The sequence below is a fragment of the Leptosomus discolor genome, chromosome 1 (genome assembly GCF_034619465.1).
Source record: "Leptosomus discolor isolate bLepDis1 chromosome 1, bLepDis1.hap2, whole genome shotgun sequence".
In the NCBI taxonomy this organism is placed as follows: Eukaryota; Metazoa; Chordata; class Aves; order Leptosomiformes; family Leptosomidae; genus Leptosomus; species Leptosomus discolor.
In genome coordinates, this window is record NC_141391.1 from 154,985,013 (window position 1) to 155,001,572 (window position 16,560).

A 16,560-nucleotide genomic window follows, 5' to 3' on the forward strand; every position below is an offset into this window, starting at 1 on the left:
CCACCAGAGATACAGTCTTGGTGGGCTTTACTTGTATAAGCGATCAGTCTCGTGGTGACGGGGCCCCGTGCTTCCTTCTTTTAAGTCTGAATTTCACTCCCTACAATTAGATGCATGTTAGTTTGGACAAGTGTTGCAGCCTGCATGGGAAGGCTGGTAGCCTAATTTATAACGTGCTAGGGTTCAGGAGGGAGTTAGGGACCATACACAGGTCTTGGTGTGGGTTCCCATCCATCAAGGCAGAGCAGGGAGAAGCTGGCTGCCCTGCAGGTAAGGTCCCTCTGCCGCTCACCGGGAGTGGGTCAATGTCTCCTCTTGTTGCGCCTCTATAAAAACCAGGGATCTTTCTGTGTCCTGGTGAGCCTGCATTTCGAAGAAGGACCAGAGTGAGCTTTAACTCACTGGGAACAGGGTTAGGGCAGCCTTTTTATTTAGCATCGAGGAGAGCTTCTAGAAGGACATGCAGAAATTGGAAGTGACCGCAGCCCAGAGGAAATGGCGGTTTGTCAGACTGGCATGTGCTTTCCTGTGCACGTGTCAAGGGGAATTCCCACCAGAAAATAAAGGGACGTGTCGATCTGAGGTCACTCAGCCCTCCTGACCTGGTCTTTGAGTGAAAAGTGTGGCCCATACATGTCTCTGAAGTTGCCTGTGACTAGCAATTCATTGGATACAGGCCACCAAAAGCCGTGTTGGGAGGACATGCCAGGAACTCAGCATTGGTTTTGCTGCTGCGTCTGGCCCAGACGTTGTAGCGTTCCTTCCAGGCCCAGAGCCTGTCGCTGCCGTGCAGACTCCCTTCTCCTGCCACGCAGCTGCTGCGTCTCCCTGCGCCTTACCTTGAGCGAGGTCCAAAAGCTTGGGAGTGCCAGTGCTGGCTCCCTTTTTGCTATGAAAAATCTGTCTCTGCAGCATCTGGCCAGCTGAGATCCTATGACAGGACCACTAGTACTGCTGTGATCTGATCTGACTGTATTAATCAGATATTTGGTACTCGGAGACTTGGATAGGAATATTTTATTTTAAATCTGAAGCAATAATGCTTTTAGTCTCCGTAACTACATTTTGATTAATAACCCATCAGTGAAACTCCTTTACTTTTCAATCCCATCTGACACATTTTTTTCCTTTTTTTTTTTCTTTTTTCCTCAGGGTTTATAGGCAGTGTCCATTTTTCTAAGGAGGAATGCAATATGTAAAGGGCAAAAGTTGGACTTGCTGTGTAAAGAAGGCCCAGCTTGTTCATCTTGCATCTTCTAACCAAATGCTGCCACATTTCATTTCATTTTTTTTTCTGGAAGACTACTCAAAGACCTGACAACAATTTTCTTTGGAGGAAAAGTGTGTTTTCTTTTGAAGAAAAGAAAGAAAACGTGTTTTTCTTTTTTTTCCTAAAAGGATCATATTCTCTCCTGGCCTAGGTCTTTTCGATTTTGGTGAAATAATAAAGTAGAAAATGTGGCCTTTGGTTTTTTGCATGTGTCCAACAAACGGTGTGCCCTCAGCAGGCCCAGATTGCTGGCCAAACAGCGTAAATAGGTCTGGTGCCACCGAGTCTCTTGTCCCACGAAGGCTTTTTCACCACAAGCTGAGATCTCGGAGGGTGGTGACATTTCATGTACCTCAGAGCCAGCACTGGCAGCCTCTGCTCCCCGTCACCAGCTGCTCTTCCCTGCTGCGTCCCCTCCCTGGTGCTGCGGTGATGCTGGTGTGACCGCACAGCAAAGGGGACCGGGAACGGCTCTGTACCACAAATAGCCCGTGCGGGTTGCAGAGGAATTTTTATTCAGGATTTGTTTCCCGTGCCTGGATCGCTGGGGGACAGGCTGGTGTTTGTGCCAGCACCACTGTGGGGATGGAGGAGAGAAACGAGCTGTCACTTTAGCATCACCGACACGCAAAAAAATATTCATCAAAATGAAGTTTGGCACTGTCTGTATGGTTAAAGTGAAGCACGTGGCCAAGTATTTGCAGAATCTGGCTTTTCTTTATACAGTAACAAAATATTGTGCAGGGGTTGGGTTTTTTTTTTCTCTACCAGTCACCTTCCATGAAAAACTCCATCTGCTACACACCACCTACTGCGGTTTATAGCTCTGCAAAGTAAACTTGCGCATGGGCTTTGTGAAACAAAGTGCCCACTCGGTGTTGTAGCTGTCTGAAATAAAGCTCACAGCAAATGGACGCTAAAGTTGACAAAAAAAAAAAAAAGGAAAAAACCCCAGAACCCACTGTTGAGGAAGCTGGATGATGAGTCTCTTAATGGTGTATTGAACACTCAGAGCTGCTCAACAGGAAAAAAGTTGGACAATTAAGGCTTTTATGACAATATCTTCCCTTTGATTGTGGCCTGCTTAATTGGGTAATTCAATTAATCAGAAAGTCCTAGGGAACTGACTTAAATCTAATGACACTTAATGACATTGGTGGTGGCATAACGAGGATGGTAATTACACCAGAGCTGGCTGCCTGTGGATGCCTTGGTCATGCTTGTGTCTCCGGCTTTTAGTCTCAAGCTGATCCTGCCTGTTCCTCTGAAAACTGTTTCACATCCTTCTATAGCATGTATGTATGTGTGTATATATATGTATATATAGATATATACACACAGAGAGCTCAGCATCACTCACTCTTTCTGATTTGTGGCTTGCAGCTTCCACTGCAGCGATTTGGGGGTGTGGGAGACCTCCCTGTTCATGGCTCTGAGGCCGCTCTGCTCAACATCCTGGCCTCACCCAGTAGGACGGGCTCGACAGGGCTCCCCCTTAGCGTTCCTGCTCAAAAAAGCAGCTGGTCTGCATTGGGGTCGCAGGCTGCGGGGCGCAGAAGGCATGCAGCCGGCTCTGCCCTCCGGGAGGAGGCAAAGCACGGGCGGGGGGGGGTGCCTGCCCTTAGGGAGCCCCCAGATCTCCTGTGCTCCCCCGGGAGCTGGCACTGCAGAGCACAGAAGCTGGGAGCCCCCCCAAACGACCCTCAGGCAGCTCCAGCTGCCCCCGACCCACCGTGGGCACCGCCAGCAGCGACTCAACGCTCCCCGGCAAAAGCGCGCCCCGCCCCCGGCGGCACGCCCCGCCTCCTCGGCGGCACGCCCCGCCTCTTTCACGACGCGCCCCGCCTCCTCAGCGACACACCCCTCCCCTCCCCTCCCTGTCCGGCCCCGCCCCCCTGCGCGGCGGGGGCGTGTCCCTCCGCGTCCCCGCCCCCGCGGCGTCCCCGCCCCGGAGCCGCCCCCCGGCGGTGGCCGGTGCGGCGGGGGGGTGCGGCGCGGCGCGACGCGGCGCGGCTCGGCTCGGCTTGGCTCGGCTCGGCGCGGCGCCGTGCGGGCGGGCGGCCGCGGCCATGGTGGAGCGCGCAGACGAGGCGCCGCTGCTCTTTTGGGCCGAGGGCCCCGCCGTGTCGGCGCCGCCGCCCGCGGCCGAGGCGGGCAGCAGTAGCGGCGGCGGGCGGCGGCTCGGCGGCGGCTGGAGCGCGGCTCCGTGGGGCGGCGCGGAGCCGGCGGAGGCGGCGGGGCCGCCGCGGGCGGAGGCGGAGGAGGACCAGATCGTGGCCGTCTTCGTAGTCACCTTCGACCCCCGCACGGGTGAGGGGCGCGGGGGCGCGGGGGGCCGGACCGGGGCCTGCAGGGGCCGGGCCTGGGGCTGCCGGTGCCGCTGGCGTAAGATGGATGCGGGCCGGGGCCGGGGCTGGGCTGCGGTCCCGCGCGGCGCCCGCCGCTCGCATCCCCCCTCCCTCCGGCGGGGATCCCGCCCCCGCCGCCCGAGAGGGCAGCGTGGCCGGAGCCCCGTGGCGAGCGGCCTGCGGGAGCCGGGCTGCTCCCTCTGCCCCCGCGGGGGACCGCGGCTTCACCACTCGGCCGCCGGTCCCCCGTGCCCCGGCCGGCCTCCCGAGGAGCGCCGGGGGACCGGGGCCGCGGGGCTTTTTCGAGTGTAAGGGGCGGGGTGTGGGGGGGGGTGTTTGCGTGCAATCGCTGTCCCGCCGAGAAGAACTTCTGACGGGGGAAGGCGGCTGGTGCCGCTCCGAGGAGAGCCCGTGAGGCGGGCGGGGACGGGCGTAGCTCTACTCCGCAGCGGGACGCGGGACAGGGGTTTTGGGGGCGGTGCTGGGGCACCCCCTGCGCCCCGCACAGCGCCTAGACCTGGGGCCGAGCCTCTGCCCGGCGCTGACGGGCGGGCACCAACCTGTCAGCAGCACCTCGAGAGCATCCTCCTGGCTCCGTGGCGTGGACCCGCCACCGGTGATGGGTGGCCCTTACGGCAGGTGTGAACCTGGCCGGCACGCAGGGCGTGATCCCCAGGAGCAGCTCAGCTCGGCATTTCTTGGTGACCTGTGTGTTCAGAGGCTGGCCTCTGGTGGGATCGCTGGGACTCTGAGCGCTTTGGAGTGCTGCGATCCAGGAGGGCAGAGGAGAGGGTCAAGGGAATGTATTTGCCACCTTTCGCTGCCCTATCCATCTCCCTCGGCACTGTCGGACTTCGGTGTTGTATCACTGCTTTTACTGACAGAGGTTGTTCAAGTCTGCAAATGAGCATTTCAGAAAACATCTTGTTTTCTTGGTCTTGCTCTATCAGTATCCATGAAATGGGATGTTATGACACAGAAAGTTAGCACCCGCCTCGCATCTGTTAGCGCAGGCACTGTGCTTAGGGCGCTGATGTCCCGAGACAGATTGTTGGGTCTTTCGGCTGCCTGGCGCCAACCTGGCATGCAAAGGCAAGAGTGGGGCATAGCTGTAAGTCTTGGTACGATCAGAAAGTTTGGGAAGCAGCTTGGGAGATGCAGGAGCTCTGGGCTGTAGGCAGACACTTTCTTAGCAAATCCATAGCGAAAGTATTAGAGACAGGGAAGAGCTCTGTAAAGCATGGTGGGATCCTTCAGTGGAAGGGACAGGCAGCTGACATTGTGCTTACAAGAGGGACATGATAGTGAAGACCGAATCCTGGTCTTTAGCAAAATCCCAAGAAAGTAGTGAAGAGAATGGAGCCCCAAGTGTGATGTGCTGTCAGAAATTTTTTAGATATTTTTTACACTGAGGGTGGTGAAACGCTGGAACAGGCTGCCCAGAGAGGTGGTAGAAGCCCCATCCCTGGAAATAGTCAAGGCCAGGTTGGATGGGGCTCTGAGCAACCTGATCTGGCTGAAGATGTCCCTGCTCACTGCAGGGGGGTTGGACTAGATGGCCTTTAAAGGCCCCTTCCAGCCCAAACTGTTCTGTGATTCTGTGAAACGCACACCACCAAATAGCATGGCTGCTACGTCCTGAAACACCAAAGGGCTTTTGAGAGGTTACCTGTTTCATACCGCACCAGAGCGAGCTGCCTTCACTCTAGAGGTCCGAGGCTCTTGACTCATCAAAATCCAAAACGAGATTGGATGTCATCTTTCCAACAGGAGATGGAAAGGGGAGGTGTTTCTCATAAGTATCCAAAACATGGAAGAGTCCGGATGACTGCAGCAACAGCCAGGTTGTCTTTCAATCTGAGAGCATATGCCTTCTACGAAATGGTGAGATTTTCTTGGTTGGCAGAAAGCTGAGCTTTCTCAGGAGTTTGTCTGAACCAGCTGTTGCTTTGAATGAAGTCCAGGGAAAGTTGGGAAACAGCTCTTCTCACATCGGATGTGCAGTTAATGCTGGGTATCATCAGCCTTGGAGTAGTCTGACAAGTCCAGGAAGATTCAGCCTCCTGCTGCTACTCACCATCGATGCTGAATGTAAGAAGCATGATAGGACTGTGAGGAACACCAACAAATGTCAGGTTCATGGATCAAGGGCAAAGTGCCCTGTGGAGGATGTGAACTTGGAAAAAAGATCTTGAAGCTGCAGTGATACGAACTTGCTAGGGTCAGAAAGAGGATGTGGGAATTCCTGGGTCAGCCACATCAGATGGCGCGAAGGACTTCTGTAATGTTCATACGGGTATCGGGTCCTTGTGCGTGACTTAAAGGAGATCATCCAGCCTGTGTCTGAGCTGGAAACCTGCTTGATCCTGCCCAGCAGACCTCCTTTGGTAGCTTGTTCGGACAAGTGAAAGGCAGAATTTCTGGTGGTGGCTGGGAGGGTAGTTATGTCTACTCAAATACAGGCAAGCACTTGGGTGAGAGATGTTTTACTGTAGAAGGATGAAGTGGTTACTACGCTAATAAAGAACATAACAGCTTTCCTCCTAAATTTAGAAGGGCTTGAAGGAGAGAAGCTCAGTGTATCTAGCAGTTACATGTGATGAGTTTGTGAAGGTGGGTTATGGGGTTGCCAGGCTGCTGTTACTGTTCGTGTCCTTGGGACTCTATTGATCCTTGTGAGTGGCCGAACATAAGAGCCAGAGACAGCTTCTAAATCAGTGGTGCTGTCCTTGCCTCCAGCGTGGTGAACCTTGTGGCACTTGAGAAGGAGCTCTTCTCACCGCTAGTAGAAAGACAGCTCTTGCACTAGTGCAGAAAGTGAACTGTAAATTAAATGCAGAATGGTAGCAGCCTGGGAGCCAACCACACCATCTTCTCATTGCTCCCTGCCCTATGGCAGTCCCCTCCTTCGGGGAGTGATGAGCTGGGAATGCTCTGACCCTTCAAAAAGTGTCTGTGCAAACACTGTCCCTTAAAGAGCAGGCTCACGAGGGGCTTTAACAAGGCTGCCGAGCTTCCTAGTGTGGATGTTCCCTTGGGCAGGTGGTAACAGAAGACCCAAGAGTATCTTGGGCAGCCATGGGGATACACCTGGTGTACTTGGCATTAGATTTGTGCATGTGTGCTTTCCGAGATTCATACTTGTCTTGGGTAAAGCAAGTGAAAAAAACCAGAACACTATAAATTTTGCTTTGAGAGGGAGATAAAGAAAGATGAAGCAGAGCCCGTGGCCCCATCAACTCTGTCAGATCAGAATAGTCAAAAAGAGGCTGAACCTTCTTAGCCCTTTTTCTGTGATGGAGATGGTGATCGTCAACCTGGTGGAGGTCCCATGCAGTCTGTTGGTTTAAAGGGTGATGTGAGTAATGGAGGGAGACGAGGAGGGCAGTAATCTGGTTTGCACCAGTGAACATGCAAATATTCTGGTTTTCTGTCCTGCAGAATGCAGGAATGCAGCAAATGGAGCCCGTGTGACTGATGGCTAGGTCACACTTCATGCTTCTTGTGTCCAGCCACAACATGGTAGCATTGCACAGCTGGGGGACCCTAAAGTTCTTGGGAATCATCTAAGGGTGTGGAGGACCAGCTGATGACCACCAAATGCTAGTGCCATCATCATTTCTGTAAGGATGTGAAAATCCTGGCAAGAGAAGGTACAAGAGAAAGACAAAGAATATCCTTAACTTTGCACACCAGAAACTGAGAGTGCTGGTTCTGACCTCACCTGGAGCTGGGAGATAGCTCCCAAGAGATTTCCAGATCTGCAGATTTGACTCTCGGCAAAACCGCTCGTCCGCTCTTGACGCTGGGTGACCCTCACTTGGAAGGTTTCCCGCGCACGCAAGAGCTGCTCTCTGCACGGGACAGGGCAGTGCTTCCTGTTTTTCTGCAGCGCTGCTCCCTCCGCCCTCCTCCGGTTTCTCGGGCAGGCTGGCAGTCGCTATTACGTCTGGGTGAAGTCTCTCCTTTGTTTGCTTTACTGTTTCGCCAGAGCAACTCTCTTAATTTTTTTTTAATCTCTGCATTTGTTCTCCGACTGCCACGTCGCCTGTACGTTCATAGGGCGAGGTGGCGTGAGGAACGGCCAGGAGCGCAGGTGTGGGTTGCTTGTGACAGATCCCAGAAAAAAAAATAGCTGCGTGATAAGTGAGTTGGTTTTGTGGTTACACGTAGGGTAGGGTTCTGGTTCAAGGCGTCTTTTCCTTACTTACTGCTGCAGAACAGACGTTGCTTGGTCCATGTCTGCTTCAACACCTCTACAGTGGATACTATACCTGACGGTAGTGTTTGCGACTAAACAAAGTCGAACAGTTTCCTTTGCTCGATGGCGCTCTTGCATATTGATCTATGAACCTCTAGGTAATGACCATAAGTGATTCTCTGCGATGCAAGACTTACAGGCAGACCTGGCCTTAACCACAATTTTGTGGTGAAGAGGCAACAATCTTAAGAGTTGACGTCCTCACTCGTTCAAGGGAGGGTCTTGTGCCTTTAAAAAGAAAACCAACCCCCCCTCAAAAAAACTCCCAAACAACAAAAGCCAACGTCTATATTTAATATGCAAAACCTACAGGGGACCGCGCAGGCTGACATGATGTCACTGGCTTTCTCTGCCAGCCTTTCACACGCCTCGGAGGCGAAGACGCTTTACAGCAGAGCTCTGTGGTTTCGCGTGTGATTGCATAGAGCTGGGCTCGGGGTCACGAGGCTGCCGCTGCTCCCCAGCCAGCCTGGCTCTGCGGGAGAGGTCTACTTGTGGACTGGAAGTGGTTAGTTGGATGCAAAACCTCTCCTGTTGCCACGCTTAATGCTGTTGGTTTTTTGAAGTCCTTGCCAGGCAGGGTTGGGGGAGGTCTGCTGAATATAGTAGCTATGTGAGAAGAAAAATAGCCTATTTAAATGTCAGTAGCTAAGCCCAATTCCTGTGCGAGAGTGCATGCATATACTTGTGCAGTATGAGTAATGACACGACAGGCAGGCTTCAGAAATGTGGCCTCATATTTAAATATCTCTAAAAGTCTCAGCTGAGTGTAAGGCCCTTCCAAATGTACGCTGTCCGTGCAAGCACAGCTGGGATGCTTCCCCCAGAGGGCGGTGGAAGGACTGTACCAGTAGGAAGCATCCTCAGGTGCATCTACCACTGCATTATACTGAAGAATGTTTGATTGCTTTGTTGTTAAAATGATGTCAAATTACTTCAAATGCTGTTGCTATGGACAGGCTGACAGAGAACTGGAACTCGATGGGTAAACCTGGAGCACATCTCGGTGCAGTGGGAGTGTCCAGATGAGCGCCTTAGGCTCTGAAGTGCTGGCATGGGAAAGCCTGAGAAGTCCCCCTTTTTTGTCCGTGGTAAACTTGCCAGTGGCAGGGCAGGACTTCATCAGCTGTAGGGACTTTTTGTGACTTCTCTGATATCATCTGTTCCCGGATCAGGCTCCTCAGGTGGCCTTTTCCACTGAACAACTGCATGCTTTCTGGCTGCGTTGGCAGGTGACAGATGTTTGCTAATCTTGATCTAGCTTGTAATTTATGTGCTTTTTTTGTTTGGTTATTCTAGCGTGCACAAACATGTTGCAGTACTTGGATCACCTCAACCTCTATATAAAGCTTCAGCAAACTCCTCCTGTCCTAAACTAAACATGAGAGATTCCGGGGAAGTGGTGATGATTGGGATGCTGGCTTAGGCATTCCTGTTTGACCAGCCCTGCCAAGCATAGCCAAGGGAGGATGATGATGGTGGTGTGAGCTATCACAGAAACTCATCCTAAAGAGCAGCAGTCTATACTTTGGGTTCTTTCTGTATTGGATGCTTATGTTGACAGCCCAAATGGAGCAGCATTAATACCATAGCTCATCCACTGTAGGGTAAAATCGTAGCTGCTCTGTGTTTAACCGTATAAAGCACAAACCCACAAAATAGCACTAGCTTCAGAAATGGCTCCACAAGTTCTGCAGTATCGGGGTGTCGTGCTGCAACAAGTAACGTTTGCATGAGAGGTGTGGAGTATAGTAATGTCAGCTCCTGTCTGTGACAATTTAGGAGTTCAGGAGTTGCATTAGTGCACTGTTACTGGCATTCCAGTGATGTAAAAGCAACAGCTTGCTGTTGCTGGTGTTTGCCCTTTAGAAATGAGTACTGTGTGCCACTTTACCCAAATAAATTTTCTTCTCTGCAGGCAACATGGTGGAGTGGTGTTTACCCCAAGATATTGATTTGGAAGGAGTGGAATTCAAATCCATGGCAAGCGGGTCCCACAAAATCCAGTCAGATTTCATGTGAGTATGTCTCAGCTACATGACTTCTTCTTTTGCTTAGCTATACGTCTACACTGCCATCCTTTAATTCAAAACATGCAAGAAGAATACCATCTATGAAGTTAAGTTCCTGCATAAATGTGCTGCTAAAACTGTATCTAGCTAAGACAAAGATACTCTTCAGATACTCTCAACATCAAGTACCCTCTCAACATCAGGTACCGGCTAGCTGCGGGCATCCGCTGTATGACAGCTTTGGCTGTGGAGGTCAACTGGTGAAAGGGGCAGGCCAGCTTCTCAGTAGTGTGCAAATTTTAACGTGCATTGGGCAAATCATACTGCACAGCCGCTATTGGGACTGTCAGCAGAGGCCTGGGGTGAAGGGGAAAGAATGACAGAACTGAAATGGGAAGGATTTTGCAGGAACTGGACTTAGAAAAAGGTTCTTAATTCTTCCAGTGCTTTTGGATCCTTTAAATGTTGTGATAAACAGTCCTTGCTCACTTTCTTCATTGCTAGCTCCTTCCTTCAGTGGAAAGACATAAGCGAGGAATTTTCTGCGTTCCCATCCTTTTATTAGCCCCGTGTTGCAACGCAGCAATGTTTTGCAATGAACTGCAGTGTCACAATTCCTTTTGGTCAGAAATAACAGTTAACTTTCTCAAAGGCATGTGAACGGAACGCTTGCACTCAGCTAGAGTATCCTTCAACATGCTGGCACCCAAAATATGGCTAGGTAGCTAGACTATAGTCACAGCTTCATGCACTGCAGGCTCTTCTTCCTTGGAAGAAGGGCACTGCATTACCTGTGTCCTCTGTTAGTCTTCCTTCCAAGTTCTTCCCCAGCCTGTGACGTGGCTGGTTGGGGCTTTAATGGTAGAGGCACTGGGAACTCTTCCCTTAAATGTCCTGAGAAGGCTAGGACACCCGAGGCCGGCCCTCAGCCCTTCAGATACAGGGTGGGATTTCAGGGGGTTCCCTAAAGAAGGGACCGTGTTCCCAAATCAGTATTTTTAGTGGTCAATTACCTTTCTGTCTGTCTCTTCCCTCTTTTTAACATTAACCCTTCTGTCAAACATTTGTCTCCAGTTATTTCCGGAAAGGGCTCTGTTTTGGCCTGGCCTGCTTTGCAAACATGCCTGTGGAGAGTGAGTTAGAGCGTGGTGCCCGCATGAAGTCTGTGGGGATTCTCTCCCCTTCCTACACCCTGCTGTATAGGTACATGCACTTCCTGGAGAACCAGGTCCGGTAAGTTCCCTTGGGAATGGGACTGGCCGCTCCCAACCTGGGAGAGGTAACTTTGCCTCGATGGAGATCAGTTTTAGGCGTGAGTGAGAATTTGGCTGCAACGCTGCGCTATGATTTCCTTGAATGACTACTTCTCCAGAAAGAGTTACAGGTTCACAATGGGAAGGAGATGAGGAACTGATTAGCAGCAGTCTGTTCATTGCTAACAGGCTAGTCAAATGCTGGCTGAAACATTTATAGCTATCCAAACCGTACTTATTTTGTGTGGAAGTAAGTGCCAGCGGGAGAGTTGAGAGGACAAGAAGTTGTTACCCTTTTCTTCATCTGAAAACCATTTTGCTAAGGGCTCACAAAAGGCTTCTCAACCGTCGCTGGTGATCCTGGCTAGGTGCGTGCTTCAGCTGCGTTGAGTGGACCTGGCAGGGGCAACGGTGACGGTAGAAGGGAAAGCTGTTCCTACCTGAGCGTATTTAAAACCGGATCAGGGCTATGCATACATCAGCTCTGTCTGCCTCCGTGCTGCCCGTGTTCCCTGGCTGCACTGAAAGCCGGTGTGACTCCTGACGCCTTGGCTGCCCTCCTGGATAAGTCTGTGCAACTGAGGCACCCGGGGCTCCTTTGCCAGCTGGGAAAGCAGATGTTGGCTGGGGGCAAGGCACTAAGTAAGTAGAGTCTGGAGACCCTACAGATCTCCCCTTTTTTCCCTTTCTTTTTCAGACACCAGCTGGAGATGCCAGGGCACTACTCCCATCTAGAGGCGTTCTATGATGACAAGAAAGGAGTTCTCCCTGATAGCAAGGGAACCCCCAGCTCTCAGCAACCTGTCCACTGGCTGCCATCCATCCACAGATACATGTATCCAGAGATGAAGGTGAGGCAGGTGCTGTGAGGCTTTCAGGAATGGGCAGCGTGCTGCTGCTCCTTGCTGGTGTCTCATACTTCTTTATATAAGTAGTCACTCCAGCACTTTGTAGGCTGCTTTCGATAAGATTCTGTTACTTGGGACTGTTACAAGCTGCAGTTCTCTGTCATTGCTGTGTGCTGATCTTGCTCCCACATTTAGACTTAGCATCTGTGCATGTGTCCCTGTTTCACCTCTGAGCTGTTTTCTTCCCTTTCCCTCCACCTGCAGATCACACACCCTGCTGGCTGTATGTCTCAGTTCATCAAATTCTTTGGTGAGCAGATCCTTGTCCTCTGGAAGTTCGCCCTGCTGCGCAAGCGCATCTTGATATTTTCACCGCCCCCAGTTGGAGTTGTCTGCTATAGAGGTATGTTTCCAGGGACACCGCAGAGTCTGATCTAGTAGGCTGAGGCAGTGCAGAAATGCCTGTGGGTACTGAGGGGACAGACACCACGCAGGTCTTCAGAATCCATCGCAACCATTCCTGGTGAAGATACCACTCAGCCTGCATTTACCCATTCCCTACAAAATGCTTTTCTTCAGGCCTTTTGGGTAAGGACATAGCTGGCAGTGTCAAACACCATTCCTGTCAGCACAGGACAATAGGAGTGCTGAATGAATTTGTGGAGTCTATAACATGGAATTCCTATGGGAGAACTGATTGTTTCCTATCCAAAACAGGATGTCCCCACTTGAGAAGTTCTGATTTCAAAGCTCTAACCATTGTTTTCATAGAAGCATGTGGGAGAACTGGGTAAGTGGGGTTCAGAATGCCCTTGAGGGAATACTGAAAGCATCTCAGATGTACTTCTCTTGTCCGCAGTGTATTGTTGCTGTTGCCTTGCCAATGTTTCTCTGCCTGGTCTTGGAGGAACTGTCCCAGAATCCAAACCATTCTTCTACGTGAATGTGGCAGACATAGAAATGCTGGAGACAGAAGTATCATATGTGGCCTGTAAGTATGATGGATTAGGTGTGATGTTGTTAACTTCAGGAAGCAAAATGTCTTGAGACACCAGACTGTGGAATAAAACTCATGAGAAATAAGATGTGCATGGAATGACTAACTACAAAAGCAGGAGATAACAGTTATCTGCTGGGAAAGCAACATGCTGCTCTGAAAATCTTCTCTGATTTTGGCAGGTACAACAGAAAAGATCTTTGAGGAGAAACGGGATCTCTATGATGTCTACGTGGACAACCAGAATGTGAAGACGCATCATGAGCATCTGCAACCACTCCTGAAAATTAACAATGCTGACAAGGAGAAGTACCGACGGCTCAATGACCAGAGGTAATAATAGACATCTCATCCTGATCGGAGAGCAGGGTGATGTGGGATAAAGAGAATAGTGCTCCTTTGTACTTTACTTCTTGTCTTAGTATTTTCAAAGTTTCCCACTGCATCGGCTTATCTCTTTGAGATTCTGGTTCCACTGCAGCTGACTGGTACGAGAGGCCCTGGGCACTGCACACATGCAGTCGCTCTGCCAGTGAGCTGATGGAACAGATAGAAGGCAGGAAGAGAAGCAGAGGTTGTGACTCACCGTCATTTCACCACTAATCAGCAGCAGAACTGAAAAAGGCCTGCGTTCTAGTCCAGTGCCTTGTAGAGACTACCCTGTTGCCTCAGGTATTGGGGCAACAGTGTTAGTCCAGTTGGTCTCCAAGAAATGGATGTGAAGTTTTTAGTTGTAACCCTTGTCTTCTCATAATGCTTTGAGGTTCACTGTAGGTATGTGCAATTAATCTGTCTCCCTTCTCTCAGGCAGATGTTAATGTATTCTCAAGAAGTGGGTGAGGATTGTAGCTCGTGTGAAGAGGACCTTTTCATCTTGTGAGTGGCTGCCTCGAATACTTAGTTGGTCACTGTTAGGCTTAGGGAGCCTCTTTCGCTGATTTCATGTTGCACTGGTTTGGCGTATTATGAAACATCATGGTTAACATAATTCCATAGTCAGCTCTCTTCCTCTAGGGATCCGAGAACCAAACTGGCTCTTCCTCTTCACATCATCTTCCTCTCAATTTGAGAAGCCAAATGCAGCCACATTAGTCTCCACTGGCATCTCTTAAGTGCTGGGAGGCAGAAGGGAATTTTAAAAACACAATTAGAAATGGAAGAATCCCCTCCCATTTTTGAAAACATAAGCACTATAGGACTTTTTGTAGAACATCTAGGCTCAGGAAAGGACAATATCTGTGGGAGGCAGGCAGTGTACGATGCTGGGGGAGGTACAACATGGAGAGAAGACGAAGGATTAGCCCATTGATGTGGCTGGCTTTGTACTTGGCAAACAGAGGGACTAGAACTGGGTGTAGAGCATGAGATCTGGAATTGGATGAAAACCACACCTCTGCCACAACTGCCTGTTGCTGTTGTTCACAGTCTGCAGCAGGTGAGAAGTAACGGGATAAAACTGTGCGAAGGCCTGTCAGGGCAGAGCTCTGAGGGTTGAGCTGCACAGATGTAGTCAGAGCTCTTTCTGAACAGCCTTGCGTGTTCCTGGGAAAGCACTAGGTAAGAAGTAGCTCTCACTGCTGTGTTCTGCACCAGTAATGGAGAATTTATTTACCCAGTGGTTTACTGGATGGATGACAACACTGTTTCCTCCTTTGCATTATGGGAGCTACAGGTCTGATGTACCCACTTGGTTGCCACAAAGTACACATTAGCTGATAACATGGCTTGCTTCCGAAGAGTGAAATGCCTACCATAAATCAGCCAGACAAAAGCACCGCTGTAAATTAAAAGTTACTGCGTTATCTTTGTTTATTCTGCGTCATCCATAGGGTGGGTGGAAAACTACTACAGCGTCACCTAAGAAGGTGGGATCTATGATTAAAGGGAGTTAAATGCAGTTAGAATAATAGAATCGTAGAATGCATTGGGCTGGAAGGGACCCTCAGAGGCCATCTAGTCCAACCCCCCTGCAGGGAGCAGGGACATCTTCAGCCAGATCAGGTTGCTCAGAGCCCCGTCCGACCTGACCATGAATGTTTCCAGGGATGGGGCTTCTACCATCCCTCTGGGCAGCCTGTTCCAGTGTTTTACTACCCTCAGTTAAAAAAATATCTAGGCTGAATCTGCCCTCTTTTAGTTTAAAACCATTACTCCTTGTCCTATAGCAACAGGCCCTGCTAAAAAGATTGTCCCTCTCTTTCTTATAGGCCCCCTTTTAAGCACTGGAAGGCAGCTATAAGGTCTCCCTGGAGCCTTCTCTTCTCCAGGCTGAACAACCCCAACTCTCTCAGCCTGTCTTTATAGGAGAAGTGATCCAGCCCCCTGATCATCCTTGTGGCCCTAAGCAGTTCTGGGGATGTACTGCCTGTTTGGTAAATACTCTTGTCTTTTTGGGGATCCAATGCCATCATCTTAGCTGACTTTATCCTATAGGTTTTTCATGGAGCAGAACAACCGCATATTTCAGACGCTGATGGAGGTGTCGGCCAGCCAGGACAAGACACTGACAGCTGACCACGCACGAGGCATGGGCCTGGATCCCCAAGGAGATCGAAGTTTCCTTATGGACCTGCTGGAGGTGTATGGCATTGACGTTATGCTCGTCATTGACAACCCCTGCTGCACTTAAACTAAGGGCAAGAGAGATGGGGAGCAAAGATCACTTTTTCAAGACTACCAGACACTGCTTAGGAGAATCACTGGAACTCACCACAGCCACTGGACAGATCTCATTTTATTTAATAACTATAGAGAGAGAGTATTTATAATTTTAAAGCAAAATGTGATTTTATTTTCTCCCCTTCAACTTCCCAGTGAGTACCTGCTCCAGGTTTTTTGTTTGTTTGCTTTTGTCTCCCTTTTTTTTATTTGTGGGGGTTTTTTTGTTTGTTTAGATAGGACCAGTGGCACCTTGCACCAGTCCTCACTGTTGCCAGTGATAGCTAGGTTTTTGGCCTAGCCTGGATACCTGAGGGCTGAAGACTTCAGGAAAGCACTTTGTCTGATGGGGACCAATATGTGAAATGCTGTCGCTGAGCTCTCAAGACTTGACTGGAAAACCCTCCTATCATCCCCTCTTCCACTTGGGGACTGAAGAGAGCTTCAGCACAGGCTGTTAGTGGCCCAGTGTCATAAAACATCTGTCCTACCATGTTTATTGGTGGGGAAAGTTAAACCAATGATAAAAACCAGGACTCCTTTAAACACCCCTCACCCAACTTTTAGCAGCTGAGTTGGAATAAAGCCACTCTTCCTCGTCAATGGCAGAAACAAGTTTGGCATAAGGGGGTGCTACAGGATCTTATGACTTTGCTTAACAGAGCAGCACGGTTTCACTTCCAGAATTTGAGGTGGTATAAACTGGCAAAGACTATACCTACCTAGCTCAGCTGGAGAAGAGCACCATCTCTACTTAATCCCTCCACCACTTTTTCTGGTTTTGAGTTGCATCACACCTGCTGCTTCGGTTTTAAAAATCTTCAAACCAGCGAGATGGTCTCCCGTTTAACAGGGACCAACATCACTGAGCCACTTTGTAGTCACTGTTTTCCAGCCTCAGCTCAGATGGTGC

At 50.3% G+C, this 16,560-nt stretch overlaps 1 protein-coding gene across 1 annotated transcript; it reads left to right on the forward strand.

The window, feature by feature from the left end:
• The first annotated feature begins 3,339 nt into the window (after window positions 1–3,339).
• DENND11 (DENN domain containing 11) lies at window positions 3,340–15,618 on the forward strand. Its single transcript, XM_086467851.1, has 9 exons — window positions 3,340–3,580; window positions 9,798–9,897; window positions 10,966–11,124; window positions 11,842–11,995; window positions 12,257–12,395; window positions 12,852–12,983; window positions 13,172–13,322; window positions 13,797–13,865; window positions 15,423–15,618. The coding sequence occupies exons 1-9, from the start codon at window positions 3,340–3,342 to the stop codon at window positions 15,616–15,618; spliced, it is 1,341 nt and encodes a 446-aa protein (XP_086323977.1).
• The last annotated feature ends 942 nt before the right edge of the window (window positions 15,619–16,560 follow it).